At 50.4% G+C, this 17,230-nt stretch overlaps 9 protein-coding genes across 10 annotated transcripts in view; 5 read left to right on the top strand and 4 right to left on the bottom strand.

Annotated features, from left to right (window-relative positions):
* The first annotated feature begins 52 nt into the window (after positions 1-52).
* LOC128267929 (probable small nuclear ribonucleoprotein Sm D1) lies at positions 53-931 on the top strand. Its single transcript, XM_053004888.1, has 2 exons — positions 53-157; positions 297-931. The coding sequence occupies exons 1-2, from the start codon at positions 144-146 to the stop codon at positions 661-663; spliced, it is 381 nt and encodes a 126-aa protein (XP_052860848.1). The 5' UTR covers positions 53-143; the 3' UTR covers positions 664-931.
* Positions 828-1,282, bottom strand: LOC128267930 (uncharacterized). Its single transcript, XM_053004889.1, has 2 exons — positions 1,182-1,282; positions 828-1,122 (listed from the first exon to the last, which is right to left on the bottom strand). The coding sequence occupies exons 1-2, from the start codon at positions 1,212-1,214 to the stop codon at positions 859-861; spliced, it is 297 nt and encodes a 98-aa protein (XP_052860849.1). The 5' UTR covers positions 1,215-1,282; the 3' UTR covers positions 828-858.
* A 259-nt stretch (positions 1,283-1,541) lies between these two features.
* Positions 1,542-2,993, top strand: LOC128268820 (26S proteasome regulatory subunit 8). The gene is made up of 2 exons (XM_053006071.1): positions 1,542-1,639; positions 1,701-2,993. The coding sequence occupies exon 2, from the start codon at positions 1,707-1,709 to the stop codon at positions 2,916-2,918; it is 1,212 nt and encodes a 403-aa protein (XP_052862031.1). The 5' UTR covers positions 1,542-1,639; positions 1,701-1,706; the 3' UTR covers positions 2,919-2,993.
* Positions 2,994-3,348: 355 nt separating this feature from the next.
* Positions 3,349-6,825, top strand: LOC128267480 (cleavage and polyadenylation specificity factor subunit 5). The gene is made up of 6 exons (XM_053004320.1): positions 3,349-3,672; positions 3,849-3,987; positions 4,055-4,180; positions 5,261-5,426; positions 6,189-6,303; positions 6,491-6,825. Exons 1-6 carry the CDS (start codon positions 3,545-3,547, stop codon positions 6,510-6,512), a joined length of 696 nt encoding a protein of 231 aa, XP_052860280.1. The 5' UTR covers positions 3,349-3,544; the 3' UTR covers positions 6,513-6,825.
* A 58-nt stretch (positions 6,826-6,883) lies between these two features.
* Positions 6,884-7,594, bottom strand: LOC128279055 (uncharacterized). The gene has a single exon (XM_053017776.1). The coding sequence runs from the start codon at positions 7,592-7,594 to the stop codon at positions 6,884-6,886; it is 711 nt and encodes a 236-aa protein (XP_052873736.1).
* A 1,155-nt stretch (positions 7,595-8,749) lies between these two features.
* On the top strand, positions 8,750-9,633 carry LOC128268380 (enkurin). The gene is made up of 2 exons (XM_053005448.1): positions 8,750-9,367; positions 9,445-9,633. The coding sequence occupies exons 1-2, from the start codon at positions 8,750-8,752 to the stop codon at positions 9,631-9,633; spliced, it is 807 nt and encodes a 268-aa protein (XP_052861408.1).
* A 181-nt stretch (positions 9,634-9,814) lies between these two features.
* On the bottom strand, positions 9,815-12,187 carry LOC128278178 (uncharacterized). Its single transcript, XM_053016847.1, has 2 exons — positions 12,017-12,187; positions 9,815-11,931 (listed from the first exon to the last, which is right to left on the bottom strand). The coding sequence occupies exon 2, from the start codon at positions 11,904-11,906 to the stop codon at positions 9,885-9,887; it is 2,022 nt and encodes a 673-aa protein (XP_052872807.1). The 5' UTR covers positions 11,907-11,931; positions 12,017-12,187; the 3' UTR covers positions 9,815-9,884.
* On the top strand, positions 12,034-13,143 carry LOC128278179 (acyl-coenzyme A thioesterase 13). 2 transcript variants are annotated; one of them, XM_053016848.1, is made up of 2 exons: positions 12,034-12,261; positions 12,663-13,143. In XM_053016848.1, exons 1-2 carry the CDS (start codon positions 12,175-12,177, stop codon positions 13,005-13,007), a joined length of 432 nt encoding a protein of 143 aa, XP_052872808.1. In that variant the 5' UTR covers positions 12,034-12,174; the 3' UTR covers positions 13,008-13,143. The 2 variants fall into 2 exon arrangements, with proteins under 2 accessions (XP_052872808.1, XP_052872809.1); XM_053016849.1 differs by having other exon boundaries at positions 12,034-12,265; positions 12,667-13,143.
* An 883-nt stretch (positions 13,144-14,026) lies between these two features.
* Positions 14,027-17,230, bottom strand: part of LOC128279054 (peroxidasin) — a 28,452-nt gene continuing 25,248 nt past the window's right edge. Inside the window, exon 11 of the mRNA XM_053017775.1 lies at positions 14,027-17,184. Within this exon, the coding sequence (XP_052873735.1) occupies positions 14,379-17,184 (2,806 nt within the window). The 3' untranslated portion in view covers positions 14,027-14,378. The remainder of the gene's footprint in view (positions 17,185-17,230) is intronic.

Genomic DNA, 17,230 nt, shown 5'->3' with positions numbered 1-17,230 from the left:
ATCTGTCAAAAGCGGTTTTCAAAGGCGGTGTTTACGCTTGAGCATAAGCAACATTTTCGCGTTCTTTAGCGATTGGAGCGAAAATTGCGGAAACGATCTTTGTGTATTAGATCTTTAAATAACCAGGAGACTCATAACTAAATATGAAACTAGTAAGGTGCGTACAGTGAACTGTGTAAAGATATACATATTTAATGCTGGTTATGTCAAAAAACGTCCGAAATTAAAGCGACGCTCCGTTATAACCTCAAACAGTGCAGAGAGTAACGTACCGGTACTGACTAAATTCTTTTCAGGTTTCTGATGAAACTTAGTCACGAAACGGTGACTATTGAGCTGAAGAATGGCACACAAGTACACGGCACGATCACAGGCGTGGATGTTGCGATGAACACTCACCTGAAAGCGGTTAAAATGACGATCAAAAACCGTGACCCTGTCACTCTGGACTCGCTGAGCATTCGGGGCAACAACATTCGTTACTACATTCTGCCGGACAGCCTGCCGCTCGAAACGCTGCTGATCGACGATGCGCCAAAAACGCGAGCAAAGAAACGCGAAGCAAACCGCGGTGGTCCTCGCGGAAGAGGCAGAGGCACACGCGGCGGCCGTGGTGGGCCACGAGGTGGTCGTGGTGGAGGACGCGGTCGCGGCAGACGCTAGACTTTGGGACACATCTGCGCGCCACGATGCTAGCCATAAGGATCTACTTTCTCTTTACGTTAGGAGTCACAATCATTTCGTGGCTACGAAAGCTGGGGGTCGAGAAGCTGTAAAACGGATACTACATGTAAAAACGGGCTCATTTAACAAAACCAACATTCTCTGTGTCCAGTTAGTGTAAAATGTATTTAACAGTCACACACCATTCACGAGCACGTACAGACCGTACACAAGAAAGCAAATGAAAAATAGGCAAGCAGCAACTGCGAACGAATTGAAGCGTTTGTTTTGCATCTTTTCAACTTTTTGTCGATTCTCTGCCAACTGCAGGCGTAGCTCGGTCAGCTCGTCCCAATACTCCTTCATGCGTACGTCCGATGGATTAGGGCTTTCCATCTGGTCCTCCAAGTTTCGCATGCGCCTTTGTAAACCATCGAACACATCGTTCAAGGATTGGAACTGGAAGTAATCGGCACGGTTAGGGGCAATATTTGTTACCGTGTTATTCAATCGCAAACCTCCCGCTCCCGATCGGCGTGGCTGTGATGCATTTCAGGTCAAAAATGATTATTCTGCAGACGCAACGAAAGGTTTCTCGTTTTCTTGTACAGCACTGTTGTTTACGCCAAATGATGTCGCTGATACCCACGAGCTAGAACGGCCAAACAGAACTCCAATGTAATGGATGCCCCGAGCAATCTGAGGGTGATATGTGTTAAATCGCTTATTTTCTTTAAGCAAGCTTTAACATGTACTTCCTTTGAAGTGGATATTTTTAAACTTGCTGAAACTACAACTGATAAATTTCATTTACTGACAATCTTGCCACATAGTAACGCTTGGGAAACGTTACTGCTGGCCTTGTGGATACGATGAAAGGGAGCCAGTTCGTGAGAAGCAAGAAAGTTTGCTTCTCATGACGTTTGTGTCCCGTGGACTGATGAGTTGCATTATTTGATACCTGATCAGTGAACAAGTAAATAGCTGTGGTGCGAATTGAAAGTCAAATTTCTTACTCATCAATACTGCTTTCGCAGGACAAAATGCGTGATATCAGTAGTATGGACGTGGATCAACCACGGGGCGAAGGATTTCGGTCCTATTACGTGCAGAAAATCGAAGAACTGCAACTGATCGTGGCGGAGAAGAACCAGAACTTGCGCCGCCTCCAGGCCCAACGCAATGAGCTGAACGCCAAGGTTAGGATGCTGCGGGAGGAGCTTCAATTGCTGCAGGAACAGGGCAGCTACGTCGGTGAGGTGGTCAAGCCGATGGACAAGAAGAAAGTGCTGGTAAAGGTGCACCCGGAGGGTAAGTTTGTCGTTGATATTGATAAAAACATCGACATTAACGACGTGACACCCAACTGCCGGGTGGCACTGCGCAACGAAAGCTACACGCTCCACAAGATCCTGCCGAACAAAGTGGACCCCCTGGTGTCGCTGATGATGGTGGAAAAGGTGCCCGATTCGACCTACGAAATGGTCGGCGGGTTGGACAAGCAGATTAAGGAAATTAAGGAAGTGATCGAACTGCCCGTCAAGCACCCAGAACTGTTCGATGCGCTCGGAATCGCGCAACCGAAGGGAGTGCTGCTCTACGGGCCTCCGGGTACCGGCAAAACGTTGCTGGCCCGTGCCGTTGCTCATCACACCGAGTGTACCTTCATTCGGGTGTCGGGTTCCGAGCTGGTGCAGAAGTTCATCGGCGAGGGTTCCCGTATGGTGCGCGAGCTCTTTGTGATGGCCCGGGAACACGCTCCGTCGATCATATTCATGGATGAAATCGATTCGATCGGCTCGTCGCGTATTGAAAGCGGTAGCGGTGGGGATTCGGAAGTACAGCGTACCATGCTGGAGCTGCTGAACCAGTTGGATGGGTTCGAGGCAACGAAAAACATTAAGGTCATCATGGCCACCAATCGCATCGACATTCTTGATCCGGCACTGCTGCGCCCCGGTCGCATCGATCGTAAGATCGAGTTTCCGCCACCAAACGAGGAAGCCCGTCTGGACATCCTGAAGATCCACTCGCGCAAAATGAATCTAACGCGTGGCATTAACCTGCGGAAAATTGCCGAACTAATGCCGGGGGCGTCGGGGGCCGAGGTGAAAGGCGTCTGCACCGAAGCTGGGATGTATGCGCTGCGCGAACGCCGGGTTCATGTCACACAGGAGGACTTTGAAATGGCCGTGGCGAAGGTTATGCAGAAAGACTCGGAGAAAAATATGTCCATCAAGAAACTGTGGAAGTAGAGCCCTTCCCAAAATCCTTTGTACCCCTAACTCAATCTACAAGCTTCTGCATCATGGTAATAAAGCGAATAAGCGATCGATTATGTACAAGATGTAATCTCTTTGTCGGTTCAATGGTACCATGATTATTTACAAGGAAAGAACACGGGAGCTTCTTGCCCTTTTTAGTGACACTGTCTGGTGGTAAAGGTAAAATTCAGACAATGGCAGCAGTGCTTCAGAAATATGGCTCTCGCAGGGCACATTATTATCGTTGATTGATTGATTATTTAGAGTTTTGCTTAGTTCCTGGCGTCCAACATAAAAAATGGAGGACAATGTTGACAGTTCAAATGCCCTGTGCTGCTAGCTTCAGGGGCACATAACGCACGCTGCTGTCAAAATTTTGCTCGCCTACTACCAGTCAGAAACCGACAAGAAGCAAGGGCCCGCGGCTGAGGCTACGCTCGTCTGAAAATTATTAATTAAATGCTTTTAGCACCTACTTTATTTATTTCTTAGTGACATACTTCGGTTAGCTTTTCTACTACGTTGTGGTTCGGTCCGCCAGTTACGTTCTTTTTCGGGGGCGCCAGTGCATACTGAGGTTGTACGCGGTGGGTTATCGAAAACACTCTAGTGAAAAAATGGCTTCACAAGCAGTAAACAAAACCGGCTCGGGCTGGCCTCGCCGGAATAGCCACGGAACGGGACTGACGGAAATGAACAAATTACAAACAAATCAATCGATGACGCTCAACCGGACCATAAACCTGTAAGTGGCATCGTGAGACGATGGTTTCGGCAATATGTGATACGGTGCCTTTGCCTGACCATTGCCGAATTTTTTGCGACCGGGGTCGGCAACAAAAATCCAAAATGGCTGTCGGTCACGGTCACGCATCGGTAGCGAGCGGTATCTAATGGTTGTTCTTTTTCCGGGCCCATCAGTTACCCCTTGACAAACTACACATTCGGTACCAAGGAGCCCCTATTCGAAAAGGACCCATCGGTACCAGCCCGGTTCCAGCGGATGCGTGACGAGTTTGACAAAATAGGAATGCGCCGCTCGGTGGAAGGTGTTCTGCTGGTGAGTAGCATCGGTCGCACGGGCACGTTCAGTAAGCTAAATGGTGAGCTTTCCTCTTCCTTCGCAGGTACACGAACACGGTCTCCCGCACGTACTGCTTCTGCAGCTGGGAACTACGTTTTTCAAACTTCCCGGCGGAGAACTGAGTGCCGGTGAGGATGAGGTGGACGGATTGAAGCGGCTTCTGACCGAGGTAAGTGCATGCGATTCGGCTCGGTCATTTATTTCAGCTCTTTATCTCATCACATGAAGCCTTATTTTGCCAATAGAGCAACAAATCTTATCAACCAAAGACCCAATTGTATTCCTCAAGTAGAGCATATTGTAATCTACACGAGATATGCAACAAAGGATCTACATCACACAATGCCTAGCGTAAGCGTACTCTCTCTATTTCATACATGATAAGAACATGGCACGGAAGCTTTACGCATTTGCAATAAGTTCTATGAAAGTAGAATAACTTCCCCCGAATGGTTGTAATGTATTATTTTCATACTGTAAACCCGCCAACTATGTAACGTTGTTGAATGTTAAAGTTAACAAACAAATTGTAAGAAAACCGTCGACAATAAAGAGCAGATCTGTGTGTTTTGCGTATTGCGGACGGGTCCCTGGGGCGGAAACCTCGATTGCTGTCAGAGATTTATGATGGTGTCGGCTCGTTGTATGCCTTCCCTGGCCTTCCCTGATCGATTGTAATGTTATATTAGCTGGCGATGGCCTACTGGTGAACATGGTCATGTGAACATTATACTTACTAGACTACTTACTTTGTTTTCTTTGGTACTGTATCATGTGAACTGTGACTTGAATGAAAAAATAAAATAAAAGCCGAAGCGATATAATTTAATGTACCTCTAACTCTCATAAACTCAAAGCTTGGAGAAAAGTGAATGGAATATTCATCATTTAACGATTTTCGAAATGTTTTTCTACTTAATTGGTTAATGCGCTAATACGCTCAATAAAAATAACTTCCAGTCTAGGTGTAGTGCCGTGCAGACGAAATTGTAGCTTGTAACTGCAATGCACTGGACTTTGTGACTCGAAGACTGAAATGTAGCACAAAAAAGGAATATGTTTTACATACAGATTGAACCAAAGTACAAAGTACCACACGTACCGTAAACCAAAGAAACAACACGAGCGCGCCAAGCAAATCGAACAAGTCGTCGCTCTCGTCCCTGTGTGCGCCACCGTAACTGTAGTTCTCTCCATTCTTTTTTGTCCATTTGCTGTCATTTCGAAAAATTTTCCCCCCAAACATCAGACTCTAGGACGGCAGGACGGCGTCAAGCAGGACTGGATCGTCGAGGACACGATTGGCAACTGGTGGCGTCCCAACTTCGAGCCTCCGCAGTACCCGTACATACCGCCGCACATCACCAAGCCGAAGGAGCACAAGCGTCTGTTTTTGGTGCAGCTACACGAGAAGGGTAATGTGATCAGTATTGTAATGGTGTTGTCGTGGCCGGTGTGCGGCCAATTAGAGCTATCATCAAAAAATGCATACACAATTGTAAATTTAGTCAGTATCATCAGTAACAAAAGTTGGTTGTAAGCACAGGCATTGTGATCAATTCACGATAAGAGAATGATAAAATGTCAATGGACGATCTAATTTGCAACAGAGCAGAAGCGGATTGATGGTCGAAACTAATTTTGATAAACCTCACGGCAGATGAAGCAGCCATAGGGCGTGGTAGTAGAAACGATCGCGCGTTGAAGATCGGGAGACTGTTTTATCAATTTTGTACACTTGTATGGTTTTGTAATGATGTAAATTTGTTCATTGATAAAACACCTCTCGAAGAAGTAATATTGTTGAAGAATAACTTGAATCATTCTTTGCACTGCACGCGAATGTAACATTGTTGTCAGTAAGAAAAAGGAGCTTCACATTGTAACCCCACACTGTATCACAGGCATTTATTTAAGGGAAAAAACGAAAACAGTGCCTTTTTAGACAACGATGAGAGAATGATTATTGAAAACATTGAAGAAAAAAAATGATAAAATGTTTTATGGCTATGTTTAATTTGCACGCCATTTCGTAACCTTACCCTTTCGAATGGTGTTTTAAAGAGAATAATCGAAAAGAATTTGGGCGCGGTGTTCTTCGATTCACTTTGTTGCCAGTTTTGTTCCCAAATCTTACTTTCGGTTCTGGTTTTTTCTGTCCTTTTCCATCACTCCAGCTCTGTTTGCCGTACCTAAGAACTACAAGCTAGTTGCGGCACCGTTGTTCGAACTTTACGACAACTCACAGGGCTACGGACCGATAATATCGTCGCTGCCGCAAGCACTTTGCAGGTGAGTAACTGTTAGTGTTAGACGAATTCATGCGAAACTTGTCGCGAAAAAACAAAATTGTTCCATATCCCTTGACGATCTTCATTGATTATAACGTTGATTCGGAATTAGTATATTAATGCCTATATTTCAAGCCATTTGGCATGTTTATTAAGTACCAGATGGTAATTGTACATTCTTTCGACAGGTTTAACTTTATCTACATGTAAGCCTGCGCGCGCTCCGCATCGTCACCTGGTCACGCGCGGTCACGGATTGGTGTGAAAACGAATCTGGATGAAACGGTTCTGACGCTGACCCACTGTTGGCTGCTTTCCCGTCACTTCTGCGCCCGCACGGACGTGAGATACTTGTTGGTGAGACAAAGGACGGCGAACCCCGGGCTGGCATAGAGGACGAAAAGAAGGGCTTACTCGAACCGAGCTGCTGAATACTATTTGGACGTCCGTATTTTAAGAAAGATCTTTTTCGTGACCTACTTTATATCTTAGTTTAACCGATATAAATGATAATAAGAATAAAACCTACCTAAAATAACGACAGATAAGCCTGTTGTATGTTGTCCCTGCATTCCTTGCAATTAGTATTCGCACAGCTCGCCGGCCGTGGAACAGTGATAGGAAGTGTCGTCTTCGCCGTACTCGTAACGGCAGTACGCGCATCCGTAGTTCGAATTCCACTGTCCTACAGATCGTGGCCGTAACAGTTGCAGCTGCTGCTGCTGCTGTTCGGAAGCGTTTAGCCAACTGCTGGTGCCGCCGGAACACAAACTACACAGCACGGCGCTACGAGCTTCTGTCGCAGAGCTTTCCACGAAGGCCGTTCCGTCGAGGCTGTCTTCAAGCAGCAAACCGTTGCGCAGTTCACGGTCGAAGGTCAGTTTCGTGCGCAGTAAATTGACCGTTCCCTGACTCAACCGAGACGCCAGAACCGCCACTAGACGATCGTACGTAAAACGGCGTCCACTGTGCAGGACTTCCAGGAGAGTGAAAATGTAGTTTTGCGCCAATCGAAGTGTGTCGATTTTGGAAAGCTTTTGCGCCGATGTTGGAACAGGAACAGATGCCGTTGGTTCTGATCCATCGCAAGGTTGATGGACTATGGCGGGCGATAGTAAACTCACCGGAAGAGGAACGCACATCCGTAACCGATCGAGCGCATCGTTCAGTCCGTGCATGCGGTTCCGTTCGCGTAGATTTGCCTTCTTGCGTTTAACCAGAGACAGGAAACTACTTCCGTTTGTGGCAAGTGTTCTTCTTTTGCGAGCGATTCCCGTGGCCATGGGCGTCATGGCGGACCAACAGTTTGCGGACAGAAGTACGGTGCAGCAAAATATATAGCTCCCCATACCAAATAGAGGGCACTTTTCCGACTAATCTAATTTTCCACCTTATCTGATAAGGTGGCTAGTAGTGGGTCAGGGTGGAAAGGTCGGTTGGTGAAAGCGCTAAATACTTATCGTACCCGCAGTGTCAATACAGTTTTGATAATGCTAATGGGCTGTGTGAGAAATCTCGTACCAATAAAGTGCAATTGGACAATTTTTAAGAATTAAATTGGCTATCAATTGGCTTATTCGTAGATATTCCGAAGCGAAAGCGACTATTTCTTTCTCATCTTTCTCAAAAGAAAGTAGTGTTAGCTACACGTGTTAGTGAAAGACACGTGAAAGTCTTGTTAGCTAGATCGGACTTCCTGGTGACTTATCTGATTGGTTTCCCTTTTCACTTCCCGTTGCTCCTTCGTTTCAGACGATAACTAAAACGGCATAGATTACCATTTCCGAATCTGACTGATCGGCATTACGAGCTATCCCCTGTTCAGCCTGGAGTCCTATTACGATGGACAGATTTTAGATCCCTAATCACTAAAAAGGGAGGGGGGAAACTGGGAAAAACTTTGTTACCGGTCCTTATGAGTTGCCTTGCTTTATTAGATCGTTCCAACTACCGGGTCCGTTGTCATTGGAAAACGTGTGACGGATTTTCAAAAACTTTACCGATTAAATTTTAATGCCGAGCCTAAATAAGGACCCTCGCTGGCATAATATCAAATAGTCACGCTCGGATGCGTAAAGGTTTTTTACCCACTGAATCTCATGGAATGTTCTCGAACGTGGGGTCTGATATCCGCATCGCGCGCGGCCTCGGCAACGGGCATCGAGCGCGTGTTAATGTCGCGTGCGCAGGCAACCAACCCCTTGACTGTTGCTGCGAAAAGGAGGCGTATGATTTCGCATGCTCGTCATAGCAGACATGGGGGCAATAGAGGGAATCGGTTGCTACGATCACAGGAACTGTTGTTTGGGTCCATCAAATAATTTGACAGCAGCAGAGCCAGGACGACTCTCGGGCAACGCACGCCACCGGAGCCCTTCGGTGCGGTCAAGGATTTCAGTTTGCCATTCGAATTTCTAGCCGGTGGCAGGGTTTGGCGGAGTAGTACCATGTCGATAGTGAACATTTACTTTCACGATGAAAATATCTACAACGTGGAGAAGAAGCCGCCCGAAAAGCCACCGAAACCGCCGCTCTACCATTCGCGCTTCGAGCAGCAGGTGCGCCAGGAGACGAAATCTTGCAAGGATGACCACCGCACGATGGGCTACTCGAAAATTCCCCTGCACGGTCCGGGAGAATTTTTGAAGAAAAACTGTGGTCCCCGGTTTCGGGCCACAAAGTCGGCGCCAGTGCGGCTGTGCACCTCCCACAAGCCGCCCGTTCCGAAGCCAAACGAGCCGCGGACCATGGACGGCCCGGCCCCTTGCCAGGTGATGAAGGTGGTTGACTTCAAGAAGGAAAACATTCAGAAAGTGGTGACGGCGAACCCGAAGAAACCCCGGGCACGGTACGCCGATACGCGAAAGGGCGACTTTCATGACTTGGAAAAGTCTGGCCTGACACCGATCTACATGTGTAAGCCAAAGTTCGGGAAGATACCACAGTATCTCACGCGTCGAAAGAAGGACCTGGCCGTGCAAAAGGAACGATTGGTCGAGGAAACCGCCCAGCAGAAGCCACGCTGTTCCTACATTTCGCAGGAAGAGCGAGTCGAATTGCTTCGAGTAAGTAGCTGGAACTTATCAGGGCTACGTAAACTACCGCTTTAAACGAGTATCTAATTGAGTTACACTCTTTCCAGGGTTTAAAGCAAAATTGGGAAAAACTCCAGCAGGAGTACCAGAGTCTGCCGCTGCTCACCGATACCGTGCCGAAAATGATTCGCAAGGCCAAACTGGAGAATAATCTCAAGCAACTGGAGAAAGATATTCTGACGATCGAAAATAATCTCTACATCTACATTTACGACGAAGAACAAAAGGACGCATAGGTTGTTTTGGCAAAATTTTCTAGCACGTCTTGCTAAACACGTGGATTCTTTTACTCCCCGAATATTTCGTAAGCGAGTTCTCAAAATCCCCTCTTTCCCGATCGCTGTACCACTTTCTAGCATTGCTTAGTCTCATCCGGCTTACTATGATCAGGGTGCGATGGTAGAATAAATTGCGAGTGTTTTTATAACAAAAATGTGAGTTCCGTTTTTATAAATGATCACTTAGGATGTGGCAGCAGTAACATTGCTCACCGTTTCGCCACAAACGGAATGTCGCAGATGCAACAGATCCGGTAGTCGAAGGGTGGTCTTTTTCGGCCGTTTTCGAAAATTGTTGCCAAAAGATCCCCATCTATGCAACTCCGCTGGCACATACGACAGTTGCCTGCAGGAGCGTCGATTGGGATCTGTACCTTCGTCACCAGGCAGCGAAACACGGGATGTTCGTCGCGGCAGGTGCCCTTGCTCTGTACGATCGGTGCATCGCAGAACGAGCACGTTTCTTCGACGACGTCGGCCGTGTAGACACGATCTGTTCGCTGCAGGACGCTCTGTAGCTGCGGTTTAACGTTGGTGTGAAGATGCTCGTAGTCCCCGGGAAATGTGTCGTCCAGGATAGTGCGTATGAAGCGGCGCAAACATCGAATCGACATTTGCTGCAGCGTGTTGAGCGGTTCTAAGTTTTCGCTAGCCAGTTCGGCGAGATAGTTTAGCACGCGGCAGGCTCCAACCACCTCCAGAATGGTGCAGATGTACTGAAACTGATTGTGTAGGATTTCCGTTACGACCATGTTGCGCTTCTTGTTGAAGGCAATCTTCGCACCAAGCAGCACCAGCTGGAGCTTCAGGAGGTACGGGTCGGTTTGGTTCGGTAGCTCCGTTTCCGTCAAATACTGTTCCATTTTGTTCAACGATTCCTGATTCCGATGGGCATCGAAGCGTACCACTTCGGCGGCGTCGTAATATTCGGCAAGCTGACGAGAATTGTTCGTCAGTAGGGCGTTCATTGCGTTACGTTCCTCAAATTTCACGAAAAACAAGGAGGTCGGGAAGCGCAGCATTAGATGATCGAAGCGTTTCGATGGATAACCGAGGACCACCCAGCAGGAGCGGGTGCGCGTGGCGGCCAGCCCGTATAGGGCGTACGAGTCAACGTTGAGATTATGTTTAATTTCAATTTTCTGCATCGCAAGATTGTTTGCGCTAACGATGACCAGGAACTTGGTACCCGGCATCGTACACACGACATATTGGCGCTCTTCCAGTTGTTGCAGTCCTGTGATCATAAAGTTTTCCAGATCCAGTGTGCTACTAGCGAAGACTCTCCCGTCGAAGGTGGTCTGAATTGCCAGCAGGTGAGTGCCCTTTACTACCAGCAGCAGTAGAAGGCGCTTTTCGTGATCAACCTCAAACTCGATGGCTGAGGCGGGTAAATCTTGTTCAAACAGTTTGGCGATGCGTTTGAAGCCGACCGTTTGCTGTTCGCTTCGGAAGTGGTACAGCACAACCTGTCCACTCTGCATGCCGGCCACCAACAGACTTTCCTCGTTGCTTATCGTGATGTGTTTCAACAGAACTGCCGTTTCTTCCGCCTGGTGCACATGCACGATGTGCTGATCCGAGCCCGGGAATAGACGGCACAGCACAATCTTACCACGTCTGGTACCGAAGCAGAACTGCACCGGATGTCGGCGTGCCTGGTCCGGCCAGCAGAAACACGTGATCAACACTTCGTCCACCATTCGGCGAAGCTCCTCGAACGTTTCCAGGTTTCGATTGTCGTAGATGTACTGCAGCCAACATTCGGAAACGTTGGCGTGCACGTACCAATTCGAAGGCCACACCGCATCCTGACGGTAAACGGTAAGCTGGCCCATGTTGGTGAGATTCGCCAGCAGCTGTTCGTCCGGAATGTCGATAAATGTACCACGCGGTGAAAGCCAAGACTGTACGTTGCTGACGTACACTTTGGCCGTGTTGGGAAACAGCGTCTGATCGAGCATGATACGCTTCCGTTCCTCGCCACTGCTGGCCCCGTACAGTGCGATTTCGTTTGCCAGCAACCGGCCCGTCGGACGTTCCGTCGAGCATTTCACGCGCGTCATTTCATAGTTCATTGTGGCATCTTCGGCAATGTGACGGTAGTTGAGTTGCAGCACGAGGGTTTGCTCTTTCGTGCACACGGTCAGCGCGTTGTCGACACAGCTCAGTGTAAACGGTTGAACGATTTCCTCCGGGAATTGCAACACGGACAGTTCGGACATTTCCATGATGGTGGGGACACGTGTGCATGGACTGTTTGAAAATGGGGTTTGAAATATTTCACACAAATGATTTCATTCGTGCCTTTCAAGCGAAAGGGTTCACCGTAGCAACTTACCGCAGTTGTCAGACGGAACAATAACAAAACACAAGCAGGCCGCGGCGACGAAGAATCGGGTCTCCGTTGAGTGTACCGCGGACGGTCGAGGTTCAATCGATTAAGTGTTGTTGCACCCCTGAACTGTGTGCTGTTTCCTGCTCACGAAACGCTGAACGATGAGCGGGAAAAAAGGACTCGATTTGCTGCGGTCGATAGCTACCGTTATGACGAAAACGAACGGCTACGATCGGTGTCTGCAGCAGGTATGTATTGGATAACTAACGCACCGACCTTTGGACTTACTATCTATCGTGGAACGTTTGCTACGTATCTTCGGCACGCAAATGATGATTATTTTAATGACTTTATATTACATAAACAGAGGTTGTGTTTATGCATTGCGAGAGAGAACAACACAAAACACACCGTTTGACAGAGCTGTCATTTGAGCTTCCAAGTAATGTCAAAAAATGGTTGTTTTGGCGGCAAGTTTTTGAATTGGTTTTTAACGAACTAGACGCCACTACAGAAATGAAAACGAAATAAAATGCAGATTGTTATTTGGTATATGAAAACAAAAGATTATAAATTCACTCCCTGATGAAATTTACTTTCAATTGAAATAAATTTAACGGAGTGTTACGGTCCACTCTACCACTTGCAGCTAGTGATGGTCAGCGGCGGAGATGGACGTTGCCTGGCGGAGTTTAAGGTGGGCGAGGAGCACTTGAACCGTGCCGGTGGCTTGCACGGTGGCTTCACGGCCACCATCGTGGATGTGGTCACGACGTACGCTCTGATGACGAAGGAAAACGCTGTCCCTGGCGTGTCGGTGGACATTCACGTTAGCTACCTGAAGGGCGCCCGCCAAGGAGACGATGTGATCATCGACGCAAACACGATTCGGGCCGGCCGCAACCTGGCGTTCCTCGAGTGTGAGCTGCGCCACAAGAAGGACAATTCCATCATCGCCAAAGCATCGCATACCAAATACATAGGCAGTAACTAGAGAATAGCACACGAAGTGGCTCGGAATGGGGTCCTTTAAATCATTCGGGGACGACGGGGATTAGAATGGTCAAATAAAAGTACGCTTCTGGGGGTTAGATATAGAAAGCAAACAATAAAAGGCAAATGCACTGCATGCAAACATACATGGAATGGAAATCGCAATCGGAAGGGAAGTATGGCTAGTAGAAGTTCATTTTATTTTTCATTTTAATTTCCCATAAAGTGGTTTACATAGTTGGTTTGATTTGACGCTTCGCGCACACTCCGGAAACGGGCCCACACAGTGAGGGTCCGATCAGGGTGTAAAGGGGTCAGCTCCCGAGTGGAGTCCGACGATAAAATTTACTCTAATATTTACTGATTCTGTGATGTTGCCCGTTACCATAAACGGTCTGGTTCGCAGAGCGAAACGGGTTTTGTGTTCGCTCTTTTGAGTCACTTCCTCGAGCAGTTGCCGCATAAACATACACAGACATACACACCCCAGTTCTCGGGGTCTACTTATTGTTCACTAGTCTGCTAAGGGTGTTTCAGTTTTTAAGGTAAAGGTCAAATGGAACGTTTAAAAAAGTATTTACACAGTTAGTCGTTGTCAGATTGCGGGCAGAGCCGCGACTGCCGGAACCGGAAATGCTCCCTACGATAATGGTCCGCTTTGAGGGACGGCAATAGGGGAAGTCCACGCGTACCGGGTCCGATTCGGGTTTGGCACGTTTCGAGTTCGAGTTTACTACTTTACGAGAGTTGGTTTCAGATTTTCGGCTCACCCGCTCGCTCTTCGTCGTTCATGCAATTGAAATGCTTAAGTATTGGTAATTTACGCTAGAAACAGTAGTTTGCAAACTGCGGCAAAAATGGTTGACTATGTTTGGTAAGAATTTCCCTATCCTCCCCTCCGAATGTCCTTCCCGAAGCTTCCACTCAAATGGTGCAAATATGGCACAAGAAAACCGAAGAGTACAGCAAATCGAGGCAAGCGCGAGGAAGTTCCCGATCGCTGCTCTTCAACATCGATCTACGCCATTTCGGAAACGAAACTTGGTGGCTAACATTTTCATTCTTCCTACTGCAAATGGGGCTGCTCTTTCGTGTAACCAATCTAACGGTCTCTCTAGTGTACGACTCTAAGCAGTCAATTTCCCGGGGGTCCTTATCGAAATTATATATCACTTGCTACACACTTGCATGTCAAACGCAAAGGAGTACTATTTGGCTTTACTCTGGAAGTACGCATGTACGTTGTTGTCCGCCACCCGCGCGCGCGCGCGCGGGGACCCTTTATACAACCTACAACCCTACCTACCGATCCAACTTAGCACTGACGGTGAACTTTGTCCACCCTGTCGGTAATTGATTCCGTCGCGTGCCCCTACTGACCCGCGTCTTCCCGTGGTACCGTGGTTCCGGTGTCGTCCGCCGCGTCGATACAGGCCGGGCAGCACTTGCCCGGTTCCTTCACCAGCACCAGCCCGTTCTCGCAGATCAGCTCCGCACAGCGCTCCGTTTCGCAGCTAATCTGGTGGTGCTCGCACTCACACTTGGTGCAATCGTCCCGCATCCAGATCTCGTTGTTCAGCCGCTTGATGCCCTTGTTGTCGACGCAGTGCCCGTGCGGTTTGCCCTTGGCCGGATTGACCGTGCCACCGGTGCCGGCGCTGACGGCGGCCACGGCCACCACCGCCGCCGAGCACTGCTGCTCCAGGCGGCGCACCTTGCGGCGCATCTGTTTCATCGACTTTTGGAAACTCTCGATCAGCGCCTCCAGTCCTTCGATCCGTTCCTCGTTCATGTCATCGTCATCGAAGCGCCCTGCCTCGTCGCCGCCGTCGTCGTCGTCGACGAGGTCCTGCCGGCGCTCGCTCAGGTGGTTCTCGTTCAGGGCAAAGCGTGTCGGTTTGGGGCCTGCGTCCACATTACCACCCAGCACATCACCCTTGACCGGTAGCGACCGGCGGGTCCGGGGCACGGACCTTCGGCGCCGTGGGCCCGCGGCCTGTGCCACCGTGACAGCCGGCGGGGGATACGGCCGTTCGTAGCGCTTGTGGTGCCGCGAGCAATCCGTACAGTCGACCCAGTGCTCCAGGTTGAGCTGCGGGATCTCTTCGCACCGCTTGTAGCCGCCGGGTTGCTTGCCGGGCAGGACGAACACGTTCTCCGTGATGGTCGTAATGTTATCGCCATTGTCACACACCACTCGCCCCAGGGACGAGCGTCGGATCTGGGCCAGTTGCTCCGGTTTGAACACCTCGTTCTCGTACCAAAACCGATCGCCTTCGCGCAGTGCCCGGAACTGCTGCACCAGGATGCAGGTAAACAGTGGGCCCATCTTGGCCCCCGGCAGCTGATCCTCCAGGATGCCACCGACCCAGAGATCGATGTTGCTCGGGTGCCCGTACAGCTCCTCGAGCTTTCGGCGCACCACCGGGTCCGTGATTTCACCGGCCAGCTGGTCGAAGCTGCTGGCCAACGCCATACCGCACTGGCGCCGGTACTCGTTGTACCCGGGGATGGCATGATCACGCGAACGCTGGATGTTGATCGCGGCCAGATCGAGCGCAACGGCATGGGCCACCTCAAACAGTCGCTCCGTCAGGTCGGTGTTAAGGTTCTGGTCCGGTTTCTTCAACTTGGCCGGCACACTGTACAGTCCGCGCAGCAACGGATCCACGCCACCCTCGTACATCAGGCGCCACGGTGTGAAGAACGCCTTGTGGAGTGGCAAGTGACCCTGCGCGATCGGTTGGTAGGAAGCGTTCAGCCGGTGTAGCACCGGATTGATCAGACTGTGCCCAAACCGGAACGCGGCCGTCGCAAACTCGTTCAAGATCGCCGGATTCACCGTCGGATCGTAGCCGCCGTACGCACCGAGCTGCGCCATGCCCGCGTCGCCGATCACCAGCGGTAGCCAGTGATCGTACGTGATATGCTGCATGATTGCGCCCACAATCTTGCGGCTCTCGTAGTACAACCGATCACCGTCCCAGTGCGGGTTGATGCGGTGCAGCTCGCCCGCCAACCGATTATGCTCCCGCATCCACACCGTGTGCATGGCCGTCAACCCGAGTTGCTCATTCACGCGAATGTCCCCGGCCGTGAAGCAATTGATCTGGCTCTCGTCCAGATCGCGCCGACAGTCCATCCCGTCCGTCGGGGCGGAGAACGGAAGGAGGGGCTTCTGTTGCGGAAAGCGTGGTCCGTCACGCAGTAAACCCTCCTCGGTGGTCAGGTTGCGCAGTTCCTGGCCGAACGTTTCCGTGTAACCGTAAACCTGCGACGCATCGATGAACGCCGTCAGCTGGTTGATCTGTTCGCGCGGTTGCACGCTGCCGAAGAAGATCGACGTCATGCCCGACCCGCAGATGGCGCTCGAGCGGACAAAGTCGATGCAGCGCCGGTTGCGGATGCGCGGGTCACCCGGCGGGATGTCGATCGGGTAGCAGGGCGCCGCGTACTCGCACGTCTTCTTGCAGTCCACCCCGTCCCAGCTTTCGGACGTGACCGAGGGGATCGCGTGGTCGAGGTCGTGGTCAAGGAACTGGCCCCACTGCATCACCATGTGCGTGATGCGGTCATCCGGCGTGATGCGCTCGGTCGATATCAGGCCGGTCGACACGAGCCGGGCACTCGGCTTGCGGAATCCATTGTACAGGGCGGACCGGTTCCAGCCGATCGGACTGTTGAGGCCGTTCTCGTAGACCGGCGGCAGCATCCGGCCGAAGCCGGTCAACGAGGAGCCCCACATCGGGTGCTGGTAGTTGTTACACGTCCCGTCCAGCGAGCGATACTTGGCGTGGAAGCACAGGTCCGAGCAGTTTGGCGTGATGCGGTGCGCCATGCAGCCCGACAGTTGCTCCAGCAGATCGAGGTACTCGGGCGACAGGAAGTCCTGATAGCGGAAGTCGCTCGTGTTGGTCGTCAGGTTGGCTCCGCTCCCGATGTGCCGCCGGACGATGGCCAGCGCTCGCTCGTACACCTCGGCCGCTCGGGCAATCTCCCGGGCCGGGCCACTCGGGAAGCGCACGATGCGGAACAGATCGCCATGGTAGCGGGTGCCGTTCGCCGGTGACCCAAACAGCCGCCCGATGGTTTGATTAATGGCCATATCCACCTCGCGCGAGGCTTCCGCAATCGCGATCCGCACGTACTGGTCCCCCGGTAGGGCTTCCGACTTCTTCCTGCAAGGGGAGCGAGAGCAAGAGAAAAGTTGAGCCGTCCGTCCGT

This window comes from Anopheles cruzii, chromosome 2, assembly GCF_943734635.1.
Source record: "Anopheles cruzii chromosome 2, idAnoCruzAS_RS32_06, whole genome shotgun sequence".
Lineage (NCBI taxonomy): Eukaryota > Metazoa > Arthropoda > Insecta > Diptera > Culicidae > Anopheles > Anopheles cruzii.
The sequence above is the reverse complement of the archived record's forward strand: the minus strand, read 5'-3'. Positions and strand labels throughout refer to the sequence as shown.